This window comes from Brachyhypopomus gauderio, unplaced genomic scaffold, assembly GCF_052324685.1.
Source record: "Brachyhypopomus gauderio isolate BG-103 unplaced genomic scaffold, BGAUD_0.2 sc57, whole genome shotgun sequence".
NCBI classification, from domain to species: domain Eukaryota; kingdom Metazoa; phylum Chordata; class Actinopteri; order Gymnotiformes; family Hypopomidae; genus Brachyhypopomus; species Brachyhypopomus gauderio.
This window is the reverse complement of record NW_027506880.1, coordinates 213,849-236,826: the sequence shown is the minus strand read 5'-3', so window position 1 is coordinate 236,826 and position 22,978 is coordinate 213,849. Positions and strand designations below refer to the sequence as shown.

The window sequence follows — 22,978 nt, the reverse complement described above, 5'->3', positions numbered from 1 at the left end:
CCTGCTGACCACCAGTGATCTTTACAAGAACGTGTTGGAGACAGGCAGGGAGCTTTTTGTTGTTCAATAGAGAGTGATGTTTGTGTCTGCTGTAAGACCCTCAGGACTGTATGTGAGAGAGAGAGAACTTCCACACATATGCCACTCTGGATGGATTGTGGGGAAGAGAAAGCTCAAGTGCTACATTTATTATTCAGTGCAGCTGAAATGTGTTCTGGTTCTTGGTGAGTCCTGCTGTGTTGTAACTTATGAAGTAGCCCTTCTGAAGCTCGATGTCAAGCCTGTACCATCGCACGGCTGTGCGTGCCTTCAAGGATTCCCATCATGGCAAATTCAAAATGGAGAATGTTGACACCTCTCAGCCTGCCCTTCCAGCAGACTGAAGGGCTCTTCACTGTTCCTTCTCCTGTTCCGCTAGCAACGCGTTGGGCTTTGTTGACGGTTCAGGCCAGCCGTGTTAACAGACTGGACTTCCCATCTGCCTCGTTTCATTCTGCATTTACAGCAAACTAGGTAGGAGTGGCACACGGTTGCAAACACTTGATTTTCACGGTCACAATGACCTAACTGCATAATTCAAAAGGCTATTTTCAAAACAATTCAAAAGTACTTTCTCATGGGCATCGCATATTAATATGTAACCTCTTAACATTGCAATTGATTAGTCACCACATTTGTTAGTTGTTGTTTTTGTTCAACAACCGTCAGCCAGACTTGAGAGTTCTTCAGTATCTCCCAGTAGAAGCCCAGTGATTGGATGATGGCAGGGGAAGGGTGTGTTCCTTGAGATCCGATTCAGGTCAACGATGGCGGTGCTTGAAGAATTCTGCTCAGATGTTGACCCTCACTTTGTGTTCCCGCTATGAAGCTGAGCGTCCCTTGGCCTCCATCAGTTGGCCCACCCTGTGAATAGATTCGGTCCGGCCCGCCAGAGTACTGGACGGTCCAGTTTGATGGCGTCAAAGGTTCCTTGGCAGCCTTCAGTGTATCACTCGGAAGGTTCGGTTACCATAACAACGTGAATAAACGGCTCCTCGGTGGTTCAAGTCTTTGAGGGCTGTGTTGATATACTGGGAGTCTCACTGTGTGACCCCTGGATTCCAGTAATGGACACAGTGAGGTTTAAGCACACGTCTCAGCCAGGGAGTAACTGGACCGGTCAGTTAAACTCATTTACACATTAACGGGCATGTAACAGCCAGACTCCTTGATGATGAACTATGAATGGCAAGAGCTTAGAACAACAGAATGTGTTTCTGGGAAACTAGTTGGTGTGGCCAAAAACCAGTGCAGTCTGTTTCAGCGTGCTGGAGACCTTCAGTGCCTGACGTGATACACGCCGCCGCAGAGATCTGGACGGAGACACAGACGGTTCTCGTGTGCTCTTCGACCTCTGCCTCCAGCTGGGTTTAACCAGCACGGCTGTGCTGTGTACCGCTGTTGTATACTCTGAACACCTCCTAAAGGCCTCGGTGGGATTAGCGAGGGAGGTCCAGAACCCAAGGATGTTTGCAGTGACACTTCAGTGAGTCAACTCAACAGCTAACTTGCCAGCGTTTTGATGACCTGAATCAGCTGGTTTACAGTGTTGTGGTGATCCATGTCATGCACCGGTTCTTGACTCAGATGACCCTGTGACCCATCTCTGACAGAACCAGATGCCTGCATTACCAGCCAAAGCCTGTCAGCATTTCCAGAACCCTCATCAAAGCTTTGGACCGTGGTCCAACACTGTTACAGAGATGTACAAACATGAGGATAAATACATGGCTCAGGATAAATACTGAGGGCTGTATCCAAATATCAGTCAAGATGTGTCAAAACGACCTTAGACTTGGACCTTCCAAGTGTGGGCTGGTGTCTCACTGTCTCCAAGGGACTATTCATACCAAAGAAATGAGACAAAAGTGCTGAAATCATGTAAGCCCTTTAAACATATGCAGACGTTTTCTTTAATTGAGATCAGATTCAGTTTGATGTCCAAGCTTTGGTCAGCTGTAGAAGTGTGTAATCAACAGCAGAAGTACACCATAGCTATTTCACTTCTTTGTAACACTATGACAAAACGCACGAAGAACAAAATGATTTTGTAATGAGAAACTTGCCCTCCTGAGGACATGGTTGTGCGCACACAGAAAGTAGAAGGCTTCTTCAAATGCGCAAAATCTTTTGGTACACTACCAAATGTTAGTATTCAAGGCCACTTGGAATTTGAGAAAAGAGGACACAGCAGAGGACTGGGACTTGGGTATCGTGGTGAGGCAGCGGAGGGTTGGGGCGTGCGGGGTTGGATTCTGGGAAAGTGACTGGAGCGTGGTGAGCAAAGACGGGGTGGGGAGTGACCTACGTCTCCGTCCGCCAAGCACGCAGAGAGACGTGATCGATCTCATAGGAACAAACAGACCATGCAGAGTGCACGCCTGTATGTGTGTGTGTGTGCGTGTGTGTGTAACATTATGTAAGCAAAAATCTCACATGGTCTCTGGTGATGGTGGTGTGGAATGACGGCTGATTTGGGTTGGATGGGCTCAGCACGCAGCTGCCGGTGGCCCTGGAGGGTATGCGTGTCTTCCAGCAAGGCTGTTCAGCACCGCAGCGGGAACTGATGGGATTTCTGCAGCAATTGCTGCAGAGTGCAACCCACTCTTTTGTTATAATTGAACTATTTTATCCTGCCGTCATATTCACTGGATTAAATAGGCTGTCTTCACATTGCTAATATTACTGTATTTGCTGTCTTTGTTTTCCGGCTTTTTTAATGCAAATATCTCAATATTGCCATGGCGTCAGGGGACAATCAATACTAAATTTAACCATAGGCGAGTCCACTGGCATTACAGTCGCTCACACCGTCTCACCTGGGAATTGCATATGCTAGCTCAGTTTTTTGTTTGTATAACAGCATCAGCAGCAACACCGGCCTTCAGTATTACAGTAATCAGTATTATAGTATTCAGTATTTACAGTAATCAGCATTGTAATATTCAGTATTTACAATTTTCAGTATTTACAGTATTCAGTGTTACAGCTTTTACTCTTTTTTTCTTGGAACAAATGTGTTTATTTGTGGAACTGCCTCATGGACTGTGACACGTGGTACATAAAACCATCCTCATCCCAGTAAAGCTGATATCATGAGTAGTGAGATGACATTGCTAGGACTGACTGGGATTGAGAGACTGTGAAGGATAACCATGCCTTTTTTCTTCCAGTATCAACATCAACATCAGGCTATACCCAGGCATAACATTATGCATCACTGATGTGGAAGAATATAGTGGTAGGTGGAGTTTCATGGCCGTGGTCGCGTTACATCATCTGCAGTTCTGGTGTCCAGCTTACACCTGTTGGAGATGTAAGCAGGGAGGGAGGGTGGCCGACTTGATATTCAAGGACATGGACAGAAAATCATAGGATTGAGGTGTCTTGGGTGTCTCCGTCCCCTCAGCAGTCCCTATTAGAGCAGGACCTGGTTGAGCTACTGCACTAGACACCCAGGATTGCCAGAACCACTGAACCGGCCTCTGAAGACCTAGGAAGCCCTTTGGGGAGGTGTTGTTTTGTTTTGTATTTTTCCTAAGCTAACTGTATCACCGTGCAAACCCTTACAGTGCCCCCAATTGTAATTTGATGGTACTACAAACGACCTTATCATAATAAACCTTTTACAAGTGTTGAGGGAATAAAAGGTGTTGTGCAGTCTTGATCGTTACGAAAAATCACAGGACCTTAAAGCAACAGACCGGGGAATATGCTGAAATGTGCGTGCACTGCTTTACAATAAGACTATGACTATAAAGTGTTTACTTTTTTAGCAACCCGTCACTGTTGCCTATTGTAAACCCTGCATTAATAAAAATATTGATATTGTTAAACGTGAATAAGCCCAGCGTCGCCACTGAGCCAGGAAGACACTAACACATGTGGTTGACTGCATGCTCATATATCATAAAGCCCTTTAGATTTTTGACGGTTTGCTGTAAAATATTCGGATTACTAGCTTGGCAGCTTGCGACTGGAGTTTATGTGTAGATTATTGTAAATGTCAGTTGTCTCTAAGAAAAAAAGTTTAATTTGGCGCAAAGTGTGTAGAAAAAAATGCCGGTGTCAGATATAACAAACCACATGCTGTATGTCATTACTCTTATATCCGGCATGTTGGATTTCCATTCGAATCATCAGTGTGCCCCTAGAAGTAAACGCCGGGATTTGTTCAAAAAGCCCGAACACGTGCTGGAGGCGACGAGCCGCTTATTTACCCTCCAACCTGGCTCCTCCCACGCAGCCGTCGTCACGCGGCCCAGCCAATCAAAGTGCTTGTTTACGTTGTTCCGCGTGAGGCACGTGCTCTTTAAGTTCGCGCAAAGCTCGGCGAGAAGTGCGCAGACGCTCATCGCCATCCCAGCCAAGCGCACTCAGCGGCCGGCGTTCCCGAGTGTCTTCGCGTGCACATTATTATGTAAATCGGATTTACAAATAAATAGCCGTCATTCAAGTTTCCGTCGCAGTGGTCAAACAGAACATGATGATGTTTTTGCCCGTTGTTTGCGCGTCATTCGTGCTCGTTCCTTGGCTGTGCGACGCTAGAGTCACTAAGCAGTATGTCATCGGCTGCCCCGAGCGATGCGACAAGTCGCTGTGTCCTCCGATACCCGCGGACTGTCTGGCCGGAGATATCCTTGACCAGTGCGACTGCTGCCCGGTGTGTGCCTCCGGCGAGGGGGAGATATGCGGTGGCACGGGAAGACTCGGCGATCCGGAATGCGGCGAAGGTCTGGACTGTTCGTTCTCGGACGGAGTTGGCCACACTGCCACCGTGAGAAGACGAGGGAAAAGCGGCGTGTGTGTGTGCAAAAGCCCCGAGCCGGTGTGCGGCAGCGACGGCGTGTCTTACCGCAACATCTGCGAGCTGAGGAGAGTGAGCAACCGTGCCCAGAAACTTCAGCAGCCGCCCGTCATCTTTATCCAGAGGGGAGCTTGTGGAAAAGGTATGTGTTATATCTAATTGTATTTTTTTACATTTAGATATATTGTAAAAAAATATAAATATTGCACAAAACATGAACACCTTGACCGTGCAAAAATTAATAAATTTACCTAGTAAAATGTGTGTGTGTGTGTGTGTAAATGTATATCAAGATATGTTTAATTACATTGTTATAATAGGCCTACATGTTAGTTATCAAACTGCACAATGCAGCTGTCTTCTGGCTTGTGTGTTGACAGTGATTCTTTGTCTTTTGACAATGCAACTTTTCATTCATTTTTGCTCAGTAGCATTCCCCACGGTGCAATGTCACATTTCCATCCAATGTTTAATATTCATTTTCATTTGTCGCTCAACAAAGAGGTTAGTTCCCAGCAGTCTGAACAGTTTTTAGCAGCGCATATTTGGAAGATGTTGTAATTGCTGGCAGGAGGAGCCAGAGTGTTCAGACTTCCAGGTTCTTAGCTGCAGGTCTGAGGGTCTGCAGGGCTGAGAGTCTAAAGGGCCGAGGGTCTGCAGTCTGAGGGTCTGCAGGGCTGAGAGTCTACAGGGCCAAGGGTCTGCAGGCTGAGGGTCTTCAGTTTGAGAGTCTGCTGTTTGAGAGTCTGCAGTCTGAGAGTCTGCAGTCTGAGAGTCTGCAGTTTGAGGGTCTGCAGGTTGAGAGTCTGCAGTCTGAGAGTCTGTAGTCTGAGGGTCTGCAGTCTAAGGGCAGCTGCATTGTCCCATTGCAGTGAGCAGACTTTCGGGCTGCCAAGCTCCTCTGCACGCTCCTGTGGAAACATTTTGCCACCCCAGGATGGTCCAGGATGGTCCAGCCCTTCTGCGGAGCGCCGACCGGGTTTCATGCTCTCCCCAGACTTGCTGATGTTGACCTTCTGCTCCTCCAATTTCCTGTTTGGGGCTTGGCCGCTTGCCAATGGCTGGTGTGTGGAGTCTCCAAGACTCTGTACCTATGGTGAAAGAAATGTCTCACAACGTTTTGCGTGTTTTCACAGGCATGATTAGCAGACTACCCCCCCAACACTGATGGGTCTGTTGTCCTAACAGAGGCGGGGCTTGCTGAGAGGTGTTGCGAGGTGTAGGGGAGGTCTGACGGTGTCAAGGTTTTTTCACAGATGCCTCGTGTGAAAACACCCAACCCAGCAGCTGTGCTGACACTGCTCTGCTGGATGACGTTACACTGCGGCCATGCTAATAAAGTCTCTAAAGGAGCAGCGGCCACCGGTGCTAAGAAACGCGAGACATCAAAGTCCTGCGTATAGCCGCAGCATTTCATTGTGACCTTGAAGTCTAGAGGTGCTTGAAAGAATGAAATGTTTTTTTTTTGTTTTACGTGTGCTTGTGAGAAGGGTCAGAGGTCATCCTCTAAAACATCCTCTAACACAGGGGTGCCCACAGTTTTCAGCTTGCGAGCTACTTATAAGATGACCCAGTCAGAAAGATCTACCGGGGTGGCGGCGAACGTAATATGTTGAGCGGGGGGGGGGGGGGGGGGGGGGGGGGTTGGTTAACGTAATATGTGGATTGCAGATTGGCTACCGTGAATGTCAATCAAAATACAACCGTCAGTGCAGATGTGCGATTCATCTACTACTATTTTATGTGACGCGATCTACGCACATTCCTTCGCGATCGACCGACACTTCCTTCGCGATCGACCGGTCGATCGCGATCGACGTAATGAGCACCCCTGCTCTAACAGGACAACCCTGTCATTTTGAAGATGACATGGTTTTTGATGTTACGTGGTGACAGGTTGACCTTGATGGTGTTGTTTGTCAAGAAACAAGCTATACTCAAGAAGTGAGCTTTCAGCATCTCCATGTTAGAACAGCACCCTGGTCTAGAAGGGAGGAAGGTTCTCATGTTCACAAACATTAGTGCTGAGTGCTGAGTGAGCACTGTGGTAAGGAGGCTAGCACACATGCACGCAAACACACACACACACACACACTCAAACACACGCGCAGGCACGCATGCACACACACACGCTAAGTCAGTGGAGTGTTGACTTAGCGTTGGAGTGGAACACATGCTGTGTAGTTTAATGGTAGATGGTGGGCAGTGTCCCAGCAGTGCCGGGAAAAAAGAGTTCTTATCCTCAGTACAGGTTCCATACCTCAAGAATACACACACACACACACACACACACACACACACACACACACACACACACACACACACACACACTCACACTCTCTCTCTCTTAACACATCTGAAGATCTTGTGGCCCAGAGCAAAGTCTGAGTCTGTAGTGTGGCCTTCTATGTCTAGATGGTTCTGCCAAGTCCGTGGAGATGGTTTAAGCCCGTTATGTAATATCATTTGATGAGTCTCTGAAAAAGTCAGTGTTTTTGTACTGCTCCGACTTGGGGAGATGGTCATTTGGGCAGTGAGAAAGTTGTTATGACCTTGAGTGACCCTGTATGCTAGATATGGTGTTGGCTAGCCAATGAGGAAAAGGCATGGAAAACCAGAGGGTTTTCCAGAGGAGAGATGCTTTGATTCCTGGCGGGACCGTCCTTCCTGGACCGTCCTGCAGATGTAATGACCTCTGAGTGAGGTCCCTTGTCTGGTCTCCCACGGAAATGGTAGGCTGCCACTCCTCATTGTTGGTGGCAGTTCCATGATTGCCATGGTGATCACCACCAAATTCTTCCATTACTGTAATGTCCTCGGCATGTGGCTTTAGAGTTCTCCACTTCTCCAGCGTTGGCCACATACTCACTACAGCCAGCAGGAAACATTAGAACATCATACCTGTCTACAGTGATCTCCTCCCCTGCTCTCTTTCTGTGTCTTCATCTCTCTCCCTCTTCCTCACTGTCTTCCACTCCCTTTCTCTCTCCATCTTTCTCTTCCTCTCTCTCTTTCTCTCTCCCTCTCTCTCCTTCCCTTCACCCCTTTCCCTTCCCTCTCTCTCACCCTCTCCCTCACTCTCTCCCTCACTCTTCTACTCCCTCTCTCTCTCCAACTTTCTCTCCTCTCTCTCTCTCTCTCTCTCTCTCTCTCTCTCTCTCTCTCTCTCTCTCTCCTTCCCTTTCCCCCTCTCTCTCCCTCTCCCTCTTTCTCAGAGCGTTCATACTGGTTAGATCCTGTCTCTTTTAAAGCTCTCCAAGGTGGAGGAGGGTTGGCAGTAGGTCTAATCGGAGAGGGAAGAAGAAGAATCTGAGATTATGAAATCTCTGGTCTCCAGTTACAGCCAAAGGCAACAGCTTGTGTTCATACCAGAGCAGTGACGTCATGATCCCAGGCAAAGGAACCAGCCCATATTTTAATCCCTCTTTATTCTTACTCCACCTAATACCGCTTTTCTGCTATTTCTACCAATAAAACAACAAACAGCAGTAACACCTCCAAAATAACACCAATTATGGCCAAATATAACAATGTCAGCAGGTCGAAAAAAATACACTGATCTTTCATGACGGGTAAATGATGGGTTCTGCAGCTCAGCTCACCCAATCAGGAAGGCACTCATAGCCTGACTTTCAATCCCTTTAGTCTTGAGCACACAAGCCCCTCCCTCCGTAACTGCTCTGCACAGGTGAGCGTCCCCTCTTCAGTCAAAGAAGAATATTGTCTTTTTATGTTTATAATAACAGCAGCAGCACAGGTGGCAGGACACACCTAAGGACCTTTGACCCTGAACAATATGCCTATTACTCAAACTGTGGTGAGTAAGGAACTGTGTGTGTGTGTGTATACACTGAATGGCCACTGTATTACCGACAGCCATCTGGTAGCGTATTAGACCTCCTTTGACTTTCAGAACCACAGCAGTTCATCATGGCATAGATTCCACGAGATGTTGAAATGGTTCAGTGGGAATCTTGGCCCATGCAGACAGCTTCACATTTGCTGCAAATTAGAGGGATGTACTGATGTGCTCTGAGCAACCCCTTATTCCTCGTCCTAGAGATGCTCTACTGGATTACCATCCGGTGACTGTGAAGGTCAGAAAACAATGAGATCTCACTGTTACGTTCCTGGAACCAGTCCATGACTATATGACCCTTGTGGTGCAGTTCTGCTGAAAGTGTTCTCAGGGTAGACGGCTGCGTGAAGACATGTCCTTGGTCAGCCAAAGTGCTTCAGAATGCCCTTAGCAGAAGGGCTACTGGATATTTGCACTGCGTTGTGTTCAAATGTCCACAGGCATCAGAGGACAGGAGATGTTCCAAGTTCCACGGCAGCTGGGTCTGTCTAAACAGCACAAAACGTGCTGGGACAGTGGTGTTCCACACAGGGGTCTTGTCCTGTGAGAGGACAGTGGTGTTCCACACAAGCTCTTGTCCTGTGAGGAGACAGTGGTGTTCCACACAAGCTCTTGTCCTGTGAGGGGACAGTGGTGTTCCACACAGGCTCTTGTCCTGTGAGGGGACAGTGGTGTTCCACACAGGCTCTTGTCCTGTGAGGGGACAGTGGTGTTCCACACAGGACTCTTGTCGTGTGAGGAGACAGTGGTGTTCCACACAGGACTCTTGTCCTGTGAGGGGACAGTGGTGTTCCACACAGGACTCTTGTCGTGTGAGGAGACAGTAGTGTTCCACACAGTCCTCTTGTCCTGCAGGACTTTTTTTGGCCTGGAATCTGGACCATGCAAAGTGGCCCAAAGGTGAATCAATCTACGAGTTTTGTAGATAATAAAATGTTTTTTGTTATAAAAAGTCCTCAGTCATTTCATGGCATGAAATGTATTCTGGAACCTTGTGGTGTCTGCAGTATTTTGTATGTGTGTCCAGTTCCAAGAGGTGAAGTTTTAGCAGTTTATGTAGATTACTGTTTCAAAGTATTAATAATCAATACGGTATCTAAAGAGCAGCCCAAATCAAACGCATACCGAGGGAGAGGAGGAAGAGCGGACCCGAACAGAGTGAAGCCAATCGACATGGAAACGATCAGAAACAAGTTAGTCAGGGAAGAGCTTCAAAAATGTCTTAGCAGCGTTATGTTTGTCTAGGGGCTTCATGGGTCCAGCGCTTTGCGGGTCTCGCACTCTTGTACTGCTGTGTAATGTGTGGGACGTCTGTGTAGCTTACACACCTGCATCTTCTGTCTCTTTTTGCAGGACACGAGGGGAGTCCCGATAGTCTGCGGCACAAATACAACTTCATCGCGGATGTGGTGGAGAAGATCGCCCCGGCCGTGGTCCACATCGAGCTCTACCGCAAGTACGGCACCTGACCCAGCCTGACTCAGACTCACCCCTGACTCTCTGACTCCGTGACGGCACCTGACCCAGCCTGACTCAGACTCACCCGTCACTCTCTGACTCCGTGACGGCACCTGACCCAGTCTGACTCACACTCACCCGTGACTGACTCCGTGACGGCACCTGACCCAGCCTGACTCAGACTCACCTGTGACTCTCTGACTCCGTGACGACACCTGACCCAGCCTGACTCAGACTCACCCCTGACTCAGACTCACCCCTGACTCTCTGACTCCGTGACGACATCTGACCCAGCCTGACTCAGACTCACCCCTGACTCTCTGACTCCGTGACGACATCTGACCCAGCCTGACTCAGACTCACCCCTGACTCTCTGACTCCGTGACGGCACCTGACCCAGCCTGACTCAGACTCACCCGTGACTCTCTGACTCCGTGACGACACCTGACCCAGCCTGACTCAGACTCACCCGTGACTCTCTGACTCCGTGACGGCACCTGACCCAGCCTGACTCACACTCACCCCTGACTCTCTGACTCCGTGACGGCACCTGACCCAGCCTGACTCAGACTCACCCCTGACTCTCTGACTCCGTGATGGCACCTGACCCAGCCTGACTCACACTCACCCGTGACTCTCTGACTCCGTGACGACACCTGACCCAGCCTGACTCAGACTCACCGTGACTCTCTGACTCCGTGACGGCACCTGACCCAGCCTGACTCACACTCACCCCTGACTCTCTGACTCCGTGACGGCACCTGACCCAGCCTGACTCACACTCACCCCTGACTCTCTGACTCCGTGACGGCACCTGACCCAGCCTGACTCAGACTCACCCGTCACTCTCTGACTCCGTGACGGCACCTGACCCAGCCTGACTCAGACTCACCTGTCACTCTCTGACTCCGTGACGGCACCTGACCCAGCCTGACTCACACTCACCCGTGACTCTCTGACTCCGTGACGACACCTGACCCAGCCTGACTCAGACTCACCCGTGACTCTCTGACTCCGTGACGACACCTGACCCAGCCTGACTCACACTCACCCGTGACTCTCTGACTCCGTGACGGCACCTGACCCAGCCTGACTCACACTCACCCGTGACTCTCTGACTCCGTGACGACACCTGACCCAGCTTGACTCAGACTCACCCGTGACTCTCTGACTCCGTGACGACACCTGACCCAGCCTGACTCAGACTCACCCGTGACTCTCTGACTCCGTGACGACACCTGACCCAGCCTGACTCAGACTCACCCGTGACTCTCTGACTCCGTGACGGCACCTGACCCAGCCTGACTCACACTCACCCGTGACTCTCTGACTCCGTGACGACACCTGACCCAGCCTGACTCAGACTCACCCGTGACTTTCTGACTCCGTGACGACACCTGACCCAGCCTGACTCAGACTCACCTGTGACTCTCTGACTCCGTGACGACACCTGACCCAGCCTGACTCAGACTCACCTGTGACTCTCTGACTCCGTGACGACACCTGACCCAGCCTGACTCAGACTCACCCGTGACTTTCTGACTCCGTGACGACACCTGACCCAGCCTGACTCAGACTCACCTGTGACTCTCTGACTCTGTGACGACACCTGACCCAGCCTGACTCAGACTCACCCCTGACTCTCTGACTTGGTTCTTCCTTCCTGCCGGTTTAGTTCTTTTCTCTTTGGAAAACATCTGTTTTTGCTCCTCTTAACACGGTCTGTTTACTCATCGGCGTCTGGTGTGCTCATGTGGACTTGATTCTCGTGTGGTTTACGGGAGAACTTTAGGGATCCAACACACATTCCACTTCTGCCTTTTTCCTCTCCTTAATGCCATGAAGATGCAGTTTACCAGTTGTGTTGAGGAGACAGGCGGCACCTCCCCTGTCATGGGTTTATGCAGACATAGTGATATTATCAGTTTCAGATGTAGACATATTTAGAGGGACAATATTTAAAGATACAATCAACTCAGAGAATGTGTATAGAGCCATCAAACAGGTCTCCTTTTTTATAGCTGTTAAGATGGAATGTCAACTGTGTAGTGATGGAGATAACGAGACACTTTGTGTCCACATCCTCTTTTCCCATGATGCCTCTGTAGTGATTGCATCTGTGGAAGTGGGCTCTAGAGGGAGGGGGCGGGGTCACCGAATGGGCGGGGTCTTGTAGAAGAGGGTGAGTCTATTGAGAAGGGCACACAGACTCCTGGAATCCGGCCCACTGTGGAACATGCACGCTGTCAGCATTCATCATAGAGATGACTCGCACGCCAGAGACATCCCTTTAAACTCCTGCCAATCTCTCATCTGCATGAACGATTAAACTGAAAAACTCTTCAGTTTTAACCCATGTGCAGAGTTAGACATTCTGCAGGAGCTCGTCTTGTGTGCAGAGCTCGTCAAGCTGTGCAGTGTTAAACAGTATTTGACACTGCTGTTCTTGTAGTTTGTGTAGAATGGCGTGAGCATTCTGACCCTCCTGGTCTTGAGCAAAGCCCTCTATGTCTTCTAATCTTACTCTTTTTCCCTTGGTAATCTTAAAATAGTTCACTTTGCTGTTTAGTCTTTGTTAACCCACCTTTTTCCTCCTCCCTCCCTTGCTTGCTCCACCCCTGGCCCCACCTCTGGCCCCGCCTCTCTCGCAGGATGGTGTTCACCAAACGAGAAGTGGCGGTGGCCAGCGGATCAGGCTTCATCGTGTCGGAGGAGGGCCTGATCGTCACCAACGCCCACGTGGTTGCCAACAAGCACCGCGTCAAGGTGGAGCTGAAGACCGGCGACACCTTCGATGCCAAGATCAAAGACGTGGACGAGAAGGCCGACATCGCCCTCATCAAGATCGACACCCCGGTGAGTTGTCGCCACGGCGACACCGACGGGTCTGTCTGCTGAGGGGAAAAACATGCACTGGCCTTGTTTTTTTTTTTTTTCACCTCATTTCCTGTTTACAAACAGCCAAACGTTCTACATCCTGTATGTTTATAGTTTTAATATGTTTATAAGTCATTGCCTGAATTGTTATGTGAACAGTAAATACAGGCTGAAGAAGGAAAGGTGGCATGTGCATCCCCACCCGTGGGACTTGCTCCGTCTCCAAACTGGGAGCGTTTTTGGCTTCGTCCTGTCCTCTGGCTTAGAGAGCAACTCTGGGCCTCGTAAGGCGAGGTGATTCTCCCCAGCACGGTGGCTCACACGGCTGTCAGACAGCATGAACGGAACTGTATTTATACACGTTTGTCTAACACACTCAGAAACACTCTGAGTATTTTCATTTCGTTTGAATAGATTTGATTGTTGTTCTGATGCATTCTGGTTCTTCAGCACTCGGGGTATTAGGCTCACTAATGACCTCTGAACCCTCCACTGCACAATGAAAGGATTGTTTTCCTTTGAAACATGCAGTATTAAAACAGTTTAAGCTGCACCCAGATGTGAGTGTGTGTGTCTCTGTGTGTGTCTGTGAGTTATGGTGGCCTGCCCTCCAGCACACTGTTGTGTGGATGTGTGGATCCTTTCCATCTCCTGCTCTCTCTCTCCCTCTCTCTCTCCCTCCCTCTCTCTCTCTCTCTCTCTCTCTCTCTCTCTCTCTCTCTCTCTCTCTCTCTTTCTCTCTCCCCCTCTCTATCTCTATCTCACTTTTTTAGGTAGAGTAATTGATGTTATGTAACGCCACCCCCCCCCCCCCCAAATCCGATTCATCTGCACAGCAGGCTGAAGCTTTTTCTTGATGATTTTGTCTTTGCATGCTGGCTTGGAAAGGCACTCTGGCCATTCCCCCTTGGAGATAAGAAATCACCCCTAAACGAGCTGTTTTGAGCCCCCTCTCCCCCCAGACCACTCCCACAACACCTGCTTTGTTCAGATGTTTTGCTTTGGGTTTGTTTGTTTTCTGGCGGTGAGGGTGGTGGCGTTTCTCCTTCAGCCCTCTCCCAGGCCCATGTGAGTGGATGCCTCTCAAACTGATTTGAGCTTTTGTAAACAGACTCCAGCCTCCAGTCTCTGTGCTGGCATTTCTTCCTTCTGCAGGCTGTCAGATCCTAATCTGACCCTGTGAGACCTGCTTATTTCCTGCAAATTGAGGCATAAGTGCTTAAGCTCCGCCCACCACTTATAGTGAGTCCCTCAGCGACTTCCATCGGAGCGCTCTAAGGGCGAACCCCGTGACCCTGCCGCACAGTGGAGGCCCGTTGGTTGCCGTGGTACCTCTCACGGCAGAGGGAGTCAGAGCGTGCTGGAGCATGCCCCCCCCGTCCCCCCGAGCTATGGTTTCCATAGCGTCAGAGCCAAGGATGGGTCCCAGCAAGCCCCTGTGCAAGTCATGGGGGAAGAGGTGAGTCAGTACACAGTTCTGGCACCTGTTGAAGTGTGTGTGTGTGTGTGTGTGTGTGTGTACTGCTCTGGGGCTGCTAGTGTGTACTCTCACAGATGTTGCTCATCCTCAAGGTGTTGTGGATGGCTGATTGTTTTTTGCTGGAGGATGTCTGAGGACAGGTACTGAACACTACTGAACACAATGTCCTTCACTCTGAGCTGTAGCCCCCGGATAAAAGCTGGACCCCTCCAGAAACTTGTGCTCCTGCTGATGAGGAGTCAAGTGACTTAAGGAGAGCAAGTCTGGCTCTATCAGTGGACACCGCTGGGTCTGAGGACCAGGAAGCGCTGGTGTTGAGTCACTAAATCAACCACTGTAGAGCATTGCCCATGTCCAGGGTGTACGGAGACACGCTCACCGCCAAAGAAATCTTTCACAAGCTATGACTGTCATCTGAAACAGCATTATCGAATGGTGCAACAGCAAATCGACTCACGTTCTCAATCACGTGCGCTACTGAGTGGTCATATGCACAAGTGCTCAGTCACGTGACCCTGTGTGCCTTAGTCCAGAGACAGGAAGACCTTCACCTGTGAGTGGTGCTCTTCTTCAATACATCCAGCAGGACTGCAGGGCAGAGTTATGTATATTTGCTATAACCACCCTTACCAAAAAGAAGTTTATTCAAGTGTACTATGAGTATACTTATTTTGTACTAAAACTGAGGAAGTATACTTGAAGTTTACTTTTTATAAACTATATTTTAGATACTTAAGAAAAGTATACTGAAGTATACTTGGCTTATACTGAAAAGTATAAACAGAAGTCTAAAACTAAGTACATTCATAGTTAGTCTTAGAATAGTATACTGAAGTATACTTGGCTTATCCTGAAAAGTATAAACAGAAGTCTAAAACTAAGTACATTCATAGTTAGTCTTAGAATAGTATACTGAAGTATACTTGGCTTATACTGAAAAGTATAAACAGAAGTCTAAAACTAAGTACATTCATAGTCTTAGAATAGTATAGTGAAGTATACTTGGCTTATACTGAAAAGTATAAACAGAAGTCTAAAACTAAGTACATTCATAGTTAGTCTTAGAATAGTATAGTGAAGTATACTTGGCTTATACTGACAAGTATACAGAATAGTTTAAGTATATGTGGCCTTTACTTGTACTTAAACCTTTGATCAATATATACTTAAGAAAAGTATAATTAAGTATTCTTGCCTTATACAGAAGTATACTTGACTTGTAGTTTGGGGTGGAATAGCTTAGAGTAAATAGTACATGGGCGGAAGTGAATCAGATCTTTATGTACACAGAGTTATTAAACAGTACAGAAACAGATAAACAATTGGCTAATTCTATTGACAGTAGTTTTCCAAGGTTTGAGAGGATTTTAACAAGCTTGATTCATATTATAATACATAACATTATACACATGCACACACATATATAAAACATATTTTTGTAAGCTCATCACAAAACATTAAGCCAAACAGCAGTAAGTATCTTAAAGTAATACAGTGGCTACAACACTCAATTTTTGATTAAACTCATGACTGCTCTTTTAGTCCCGTTCATGGCGATTTGGCAAAGGTGTAACGTACAATTTGTCAACTGTTTCAACAACAACACATTTCATTGCTATCATGTCTGGCCATATAGCACTGACATTTCCAGTCTTCCTCACCTCATGTGTAAAAGTACACTGTACATTTATTTGTGAATCTTTACACAATGGCCTGCTAGATGTAGCAAGTACCTCAACTAATACACAGCAATGTTTGGTACATGCACAATTTGCAGGGCTTTGATGTGCACAGTGTTGTTTAAAAACAACTAAGTCATTAATTAAACACAATGTACCATCTTTCAAGTATACAACACTGTTATACCTTTTCTTTAGCCTCTCATATTTTTGACTGTGATACAAAACTCCATCAACCAAAAAACGGCTGAAAGACCAGAAGCAATTACTTAGATTTCCACATAACTTGGTGATGGCAAGCCTATACGAAGCTGTGATGTTTTCTTGCAATGGGGGATGTCCAAAACCCTTGACACTTTCATTTAATATTTCACATTTTTCAGTTTTTCGCTTATTAAAGTGAAGTTCTTCCACAAATGACCGAACCTTTGCATTTGTGATAGTATGCTTGGTCTTTTCTGGCAATTCTCTCCACAGCAGAAATTTTCTAGCTATTTGTGAAGGGATATACTGTGTTCCATGACAATACTTAAGTAGAGTGCCCATATTGGATTCAAACACGAATGTTGACGTAGCCCATAATGGCCCCCAGTTTTTTACACTTTGAGTAACATGTGTGAGTAAGTGTATGTTGAAAGTCATGTGATGTTTCCCGTACAATCTTTGAAATTCAATGACAAATTTTTTAAGAGCCAGTTCTGACATCAAGATGCTTCTAGTTTTGATCTTATCCTGAAGCAATGTATATATACCAAACACCAAAAGGAACAAATGATTCCAAAATCTGGCAGGGAGTATACCTTTCAAGACAGGCAGAGCATAGAAAAGAAGAAATGCTCGCCATTCTGAAGCTTTCCAGAACTTCCGTTCACTCATTGACCTTGGTGTCCTGGTTATCTCAACAGGAGGTTTTATTTTTATAAGTCGCAAATTAACCTCTTCGATCTGTTTGCCAATGTACCAGGCAGCTTCACTGTTTGCTGTATCAAACCACAGTGTGGACAGTTGCCGAGTGACTCCAAGACACACATTGTGTTGATATTCAGGAATAAAACCATTTATCATTTGGAAGTGGCAAAGCTTCATTAACGGAGATGGCCCTTTGACGCCAAACACTGGCTCATTATCTGAAGCTGACATCGCATGACTAAAATGATCTCTCTCATTTCGAAGCGGGGGTTCAGGTCGATCATATGGATAGGATTTACCACCTTTATGATAACAAAAATCACATCCATAAAAACCATTGAACTGCTTTGTGTTACGAAGCAATGGACGAGCCATCGAATCAGAGCTACAAACCAGCACAAACACTCTAGAAACATGAGAGTTCCCCTGTATGTCTTGCCACTCGATACCTGCAGTCTCTAATAAAGAGGCTTCTTTAACAAAGGGTGTTAGTAATGTTAACATGGACGGTTTACTTGGTCCAAACCATAACGCTGACATCAAAATGTGCTTTTTTCTCACTTCTGGTTTCAGTTCAATTACCTGACACTGAATAGGCCAAATGCTGCATTTAGAACTTTTGAACACTGGTGCGCCATCAAAATTCCAAATTAGTGACAAGTCATCTTTTCCAAGAACTCCACTGTCATGTAACTTTTGATACTCTTTGCCAGACTGTATGTCAGAGAGAACCCCAGAGGTTCTAGTTTTTTCATTAAGACTGACCATGTGTTCTTGCAGAAGTTGCTGAATTTGTGCATACAGGGGCAACACAAGAAAATAGAAGCCATTCTTTAGATTTGCACTGGCGTCAAATACCGTGTTGCAAGAGTCACACTGAAAGGGACACTCTGCTCTAATGCCAAGGTATTTTGAACAGCTTTCACAGTAAAAGTGAACTTCAAAATTGGATGAACTTCCAAATTCTTTGTGGAAAAGGTAATGTGAAGATGGGATAAGACCTGGAAACATTATGTTAAACATTTCCAATAAGTGAGTAAACGCTTCACCGGTTAAATTATGCCGCAACAAATAGGACATCAGCATCAATATACTTTCTCCTTTAGAAAGAGGTGCCCCAGGATACAAGGGCTTGTCACCAGCATCAGCTCTATCTTCGTTGCCCTAAAGAGAAAGAAAGGGAGACAAAAGATGTAAAAATGTGAGCAGCTACAGAACAAAGCAGGAATATTAGTCCAGCATGTTTTCTTCTATTTTATCAAATGTAATTTTCTAGAAATGCTTACCTTAGGCTATCACAAAATTAATGATAATTTCATCATATTATAAAAAGCTACAAACCCAATAGAAAGAGTAGCGACCTGTATGTGTACCTGTATGCTCAACTTTAGTAGAGTCTTCGTTTATATAATTACTCAGGCATACTATGAGTCCTAAAATATCCTTCGTAGTTTATTTGTGAAAAGTGGATCATGCAAATATAAATAATAAGTCACGTTTACTTTTTATTGTGTAATTACAATTATTTTGCTATCACCTCTGCTGAATGGTGGCATAAGGCTGCTATTTTGGCATAATCCATATTGCTGTCTTTTATTGTCCATTATGTTCATATGCTAAAAGTGTTACTTTGAGACTGTGCAATGAAAGTGAATAAACAGAAACACTGCAGTGATAAAACAATTAATTGATATTTCACAATTATGTAGACTCAAATTGCGACCAAACCCAAAACACTACCAAAATTCAATTCTGTTCGATTCTGATCTACACAAGCAATTATCTACAAGCCCACACAGTGCAGGAGTGATGCCACATTGCTGTATAGATATGGAACAATTTAACTCATGACTCTGTAACACCTTAAGCAAGTTTTATTTTGTCTCTATTTTGAAATAGTCTGATATTCAGAATGCCTTGCACTACTACCTGCCTCAACTCCACCTCACACAACTTAAAAATAAAGCATCATGTCAGGACAAAAACTCCAAAAAACAGCTGCTACAGTCAGTCATAGCTATTTTATATTGTCTACATTACACTCATTTTACAAAATGATCTTCTTTACGTGAGTTATTAAACTTAATTACTAGCACTTTGTCATTCAACCATTTACTACATACCACTGAAAATTCTGAGGTGCTTCCTCCACCAATATTGTCCTCCATCAAATCTTCACTGTCCCCATCATTTCCAGCTTCACTCCTGGTAGCATGAAGCATGCTTCCTTCAGAATCTGACAGGTCTTCCCCATACTACAGGTTAAAGAATATCAATATAAATGTCTAAAAGGTATAAAACTGTGTGATGTATAATTATTTATGTACCTCTTGAATGTCAGCACCAAACAGGCTACTTGTGGAGGAGTTTTCATTGTCCACTTCACCATCATCATCTTCACTGCTGGATGCATTGCTCATGTCATCTTCAATGTTGTTCTAAAGATTAACAAGGGAAAAAGAATAAACAACTGAATTAATGGCAAAATATCATTGAATTTATGAAGGCCCTCTGCTGCCTTCATAAATGGAGTTTGTCATTTGGCCATAATAAAGTGGAATCTTTCTGTAAGGGGGATAAATGCTCTCACCAACTATCACAGCAATCCACTAACTACAAGTAATATCTTGTGTGGAGTTAGCCCAGCATATTTTAAGATTTGTTGTTGGAGCAATGAGTTGGATGAAAAGAAATAACAATGCCAGTAGACAAAACTTGTGTATGTACCTCTTGAATGTCAGTACCCATAAGGCTAGTTGTGGAGGAGTTTTCATTGTCCACTTCACTGCTGGATACAGTACTCATATCATCTTCTGGGTTTACTCCGTCATACTCAATGTCTAAAGGCTAACAAGGGAAAAACATTAAAAGTAAACATAAAAAAACACCAGACCTTTATTGTACCACAAATAATCGATACTAGAACTGGGCCGTGTTTGTTAATCACTAATGGGTGACAGATACTGTTTATGAGAAGGACAAACAGAAGTAAGGTAAAAGTTTATTTGACAACTCAAAGACATATAAAGTGGAAGTCATGAAAACAAATCATGTAGTACAGTATGAATAACATTATTACTGCTGTAAAAAGAGATGCTCTCCATGGGCAATATGGACAAAATTAACTATCACAGTATGTCTGACTGAACACCTTAGTATCGATATTATAATAACACTGTAGGGAATAATAGTGTTAATACCTCTTGAATGTTAATACCTCTCTTCTCAAAGTGCTCATTTCCAATTTTTTCATCTTCACTGTTGGAAGTGTTACTACTGTCACCTCCAGTATTTCTTGGACCATTTTTATTGTAGTTCTACTTGTAGACAAGGAAAGATAGAATGTTTAAAAGTTAGGGGAAAAAAGATAGTAATTTCTTTCTCCAAGGTTAATATTATTGATTAAATCATAAACTTATGCATGTCATAAATAACACATTTTAATTCATTACGTCTGTCTAAAGGCATGTGTGTAGTATTTTAATGTCTTATAATAAACGTTACTTACTTTTGCATTCCATCTGAACTTGGTTCGCCTTGGGATTCTTTCTGTGTCGTTCTCCAAGTATCGTTTGTAAGGTCCTGAACGTTTCGCCATTTTGTCGCTTGTTGCACAGAAGCTAGAGAACACGCAGAGATATGTGTTCGGAGAATCTCCTGCTTCCCGCAATTCTTTTCGTCGCAGTCACGCATATCTCGCGAGAGCAGGCCATTTGATCTGTTCGCGCGCTGATTAGACCGTTGAGCATCTTCTGCCGTTAGCATATACGAACAATATAAAACAGACGACCGCAGTATAACAGTATTGTGTCACAATGGCATTTGCCATATATTACTTTAAGGACAAGACCGTGGAAGTTGGGAAAACTGATTGGATGAGTACTGAAGACCAGCAATGTACATCTTCAGAAATGATCACACAGTGCCCCAGACTCGATGATGAAGATGGATGGATAAATGTAAAGTGGAACAAAGGCAGAAAAAAGAAAGATGGTTCAGCCTTTTTTCCTGCAAAGGTGTTAATGCTCAGTGGTAAGTAACTTTCTAAGTTCTGTATTTGAATTGGGCTACGTCGACAGAGACTTTTACAGAGACTTTTGGCGCCGTAAGGTTTGAAAACTCCGGTGTTCCGGTCAACAGTGAGAAACAGATTTTAAAAACGCTCGTCCTCAAAGTTAAACATTATCAGACGTTACATATCCAACATTGTACGTTGCTTTTGGCCAGTTGACGTTTTATTATTTGTAAGGACAGCAAATTCATATTTACTAACCAGTTTTCTATGTGGAGGTCGCTAATGTAGTGTAGTCACTTATGGCGCATTTCCACTAGGGCCTGCTTGGCGCGGTACGGTTCGGTACGGGTCGATTCGCAACGGAACGGTACGGTCGCGTTGTGTTTCCATTACAATGGTGAACCACCCCAATGTGGGTGGAGTCGCTGTTGGCGCGCGGGTTGTAGTGTCGTGACATCATTTGTATACGACCACAACACCGGTCGACGCCCCTTAACACATAGCATTATTGTATCTTATTTATCTTTATCTTCATTATTGTATGTGATTGCTCTAATTATTGATAATAATTTGGTATTACTCAAACAGGCTGAACACACCCTGCATAAAAAGCATCAGTCATACAATCAAATGAAATCAAACTTTATTATGAAATATAGATATTTAAAGTACAACATATGTAAATAATATAGTTATAGTTTTAAAAAAGTGCAAAAAGCAAATATATATACGTATAGCTTTATATGAAATAAATATTTATAGTACTACAAGCAACATTTTGTGTGCTTTTACTGGCGTCTGTCTCGCATGGTGTTCACAAGTTCGCCAAGCACCCCGAGGAAAGCCCGGTTGAAGGAAACATTTTCCGCCAACTCCGCTCGCCTCGTCAGTGGAAGGGGAATCTTGAACGTAAAAAATAACAAATATTAAACACAAGTATTCCCGTGAAAGCAACAACAATATAGCGTAACTGCACAAAATGTGTAGCACGTCATCGCTGCTCATGCTGTGTTTATGGCTACAGCTAACTAGCAACTAGCAAGGCTAAGAGCTAGCTATTGTACAGTAGTGACTGTGGTGGTAACATTAACTACAAACACAGCTCTAAATTCCTGCGTTTACAATAGATGCGTTCATATTACGTTCATATTACATCTTTTACGAGCCTAGTAGTAAAACTGTGAAATCACAATACACTCACCATTCTCCGTGGCCTCCAGCACCGACATTGTCCAGCACGTTTTCTCTTCCGTTACTGGCTGGCCGGTGACCGTATATGGCATCCATTTGCTGGAACCATTTCCCGTCTTTGCGGTTTTGCTCCGCTGCGTCCGTTATGGTCCTTCACCGCCCGGTAATCGCGTTAAGCTTTTTTAGCTTGGACCGACCGGCACTGCTGAACGGACCGCTGGTAGCCATGAGTGGCCATTAGCGCGGAAACCTCGCTAAAAACCTTTACATTTCTAGTGGCCCCGTCCAGTTCGCCCTGGATTTTTTGATCGCTGATTATTAACAGAAAGGTTTGTACCTCGGCGTTTGACCAGGGAACAGACTTCGCTCCTTGGGTTTTAAAAATGGCTGAGGAGTCCATAGCATAGCGGAGGAGTCGCTCTCCTGACGCAACCTGTGACGACACTCCCTGGCCAATCAGTGTAATGCTGTTCCTCCACGTCACAGAACTGTACCGCTTCGGAACGGTTAGAACCTCGAGCGAGTCGGTACGAAAAAAGTACCCGAAGGGGCCGGCTCACAGGGTACTGGTACTAATGGAAACACTCACAAACCGTCGCGAACCGTACCGTACCGCGCCAAGCAGGCCCTAGTGGAAATGCGCCAATAGTGCTGGGTGTGGTAT

The 22,978-nt window shown here is 45.6% G+C and overlaps 2 protein-coding genes across 5 annotated transcripts in view; one reads left to right on the top strand and one right to left on the bottom strand.

Moving 5' to 3' along the window:
* The first annotated feature begins 4,359 nt into the window (after positions 1-4,359).
* htra1b (HtrA serine peptidase 1b) overlaps positions 4,360-22,978 on the top strand; it is a 34,455-nt gene continuing 15,836 nt past the window's right edge. The window contains exons 1-4 of one of the 2 annotated variants that reach the window (XM_076987911.1): positions 4,360-4,988; positions 10,059-10,161; positions 12,815-13,019; positions 20,951-21,140. In XM_076987911.1, the coding sequence (XP_076844026.1) occupies positions 4,523-4,988; positions 10,059-10,161; positions 12,815-13,019; positions 20,951-21,140 (964 nt within the window). In that variant the 5' untranslated portion in view covers positions 4,360-4,522. The remainder of the gene's footprint in view (positions 4,989-10,058; positions 10,162-12,814; positions 13,020-20,950; positions 21,141-22,978) is intronic. The other variant, XM_076987912.1, reaches the window with a different exon arrangement.
* Positions 15,782-22,944, bottom strand: LOC143488922 (uncharacterized). Of its 3 annotated transcripts, XR_013124577.1 has the most exons (7): positions 22,325-22,944; positions 20,617-22,025; positions 20,309-20,425; positions 19,836-19,955; positions 19,436-19,546; positions 19,232-19,363; positions 15,782-18,272 (listed from the first exon to the last, which is right to left on the bottom strand). XR_013124577.1 is itself a non-coding variant. In XM_076987919.1 (5 exons), exons 1-5 carry the CDS (start codon positions 20,704-20,706, stop codon positions 19,151-19,153), a joined length of 651 nt encoding a protein of 216 aa, XP_076844034.1. In that variant the 5' UTR covers positions 20,707-20,951; the 3' UTR covers positions 19,136-19,150. The 3 variants fall into 3 exon arrangements, 1 of the variants encoding a protein (XP_076844034.1); XR_013124576.1 differs by lacking the exon at positions 22,325-22,944 and having other exon boundaries at positions 19,232-19,546; positions 20,617-20,951; XM_076987919.1 differs by lacking the exons at positions 15,782-18,272; positions 22,325-22,944 and having other exon boundaries at positions 19,136-19,363; positions 20,617-20,951.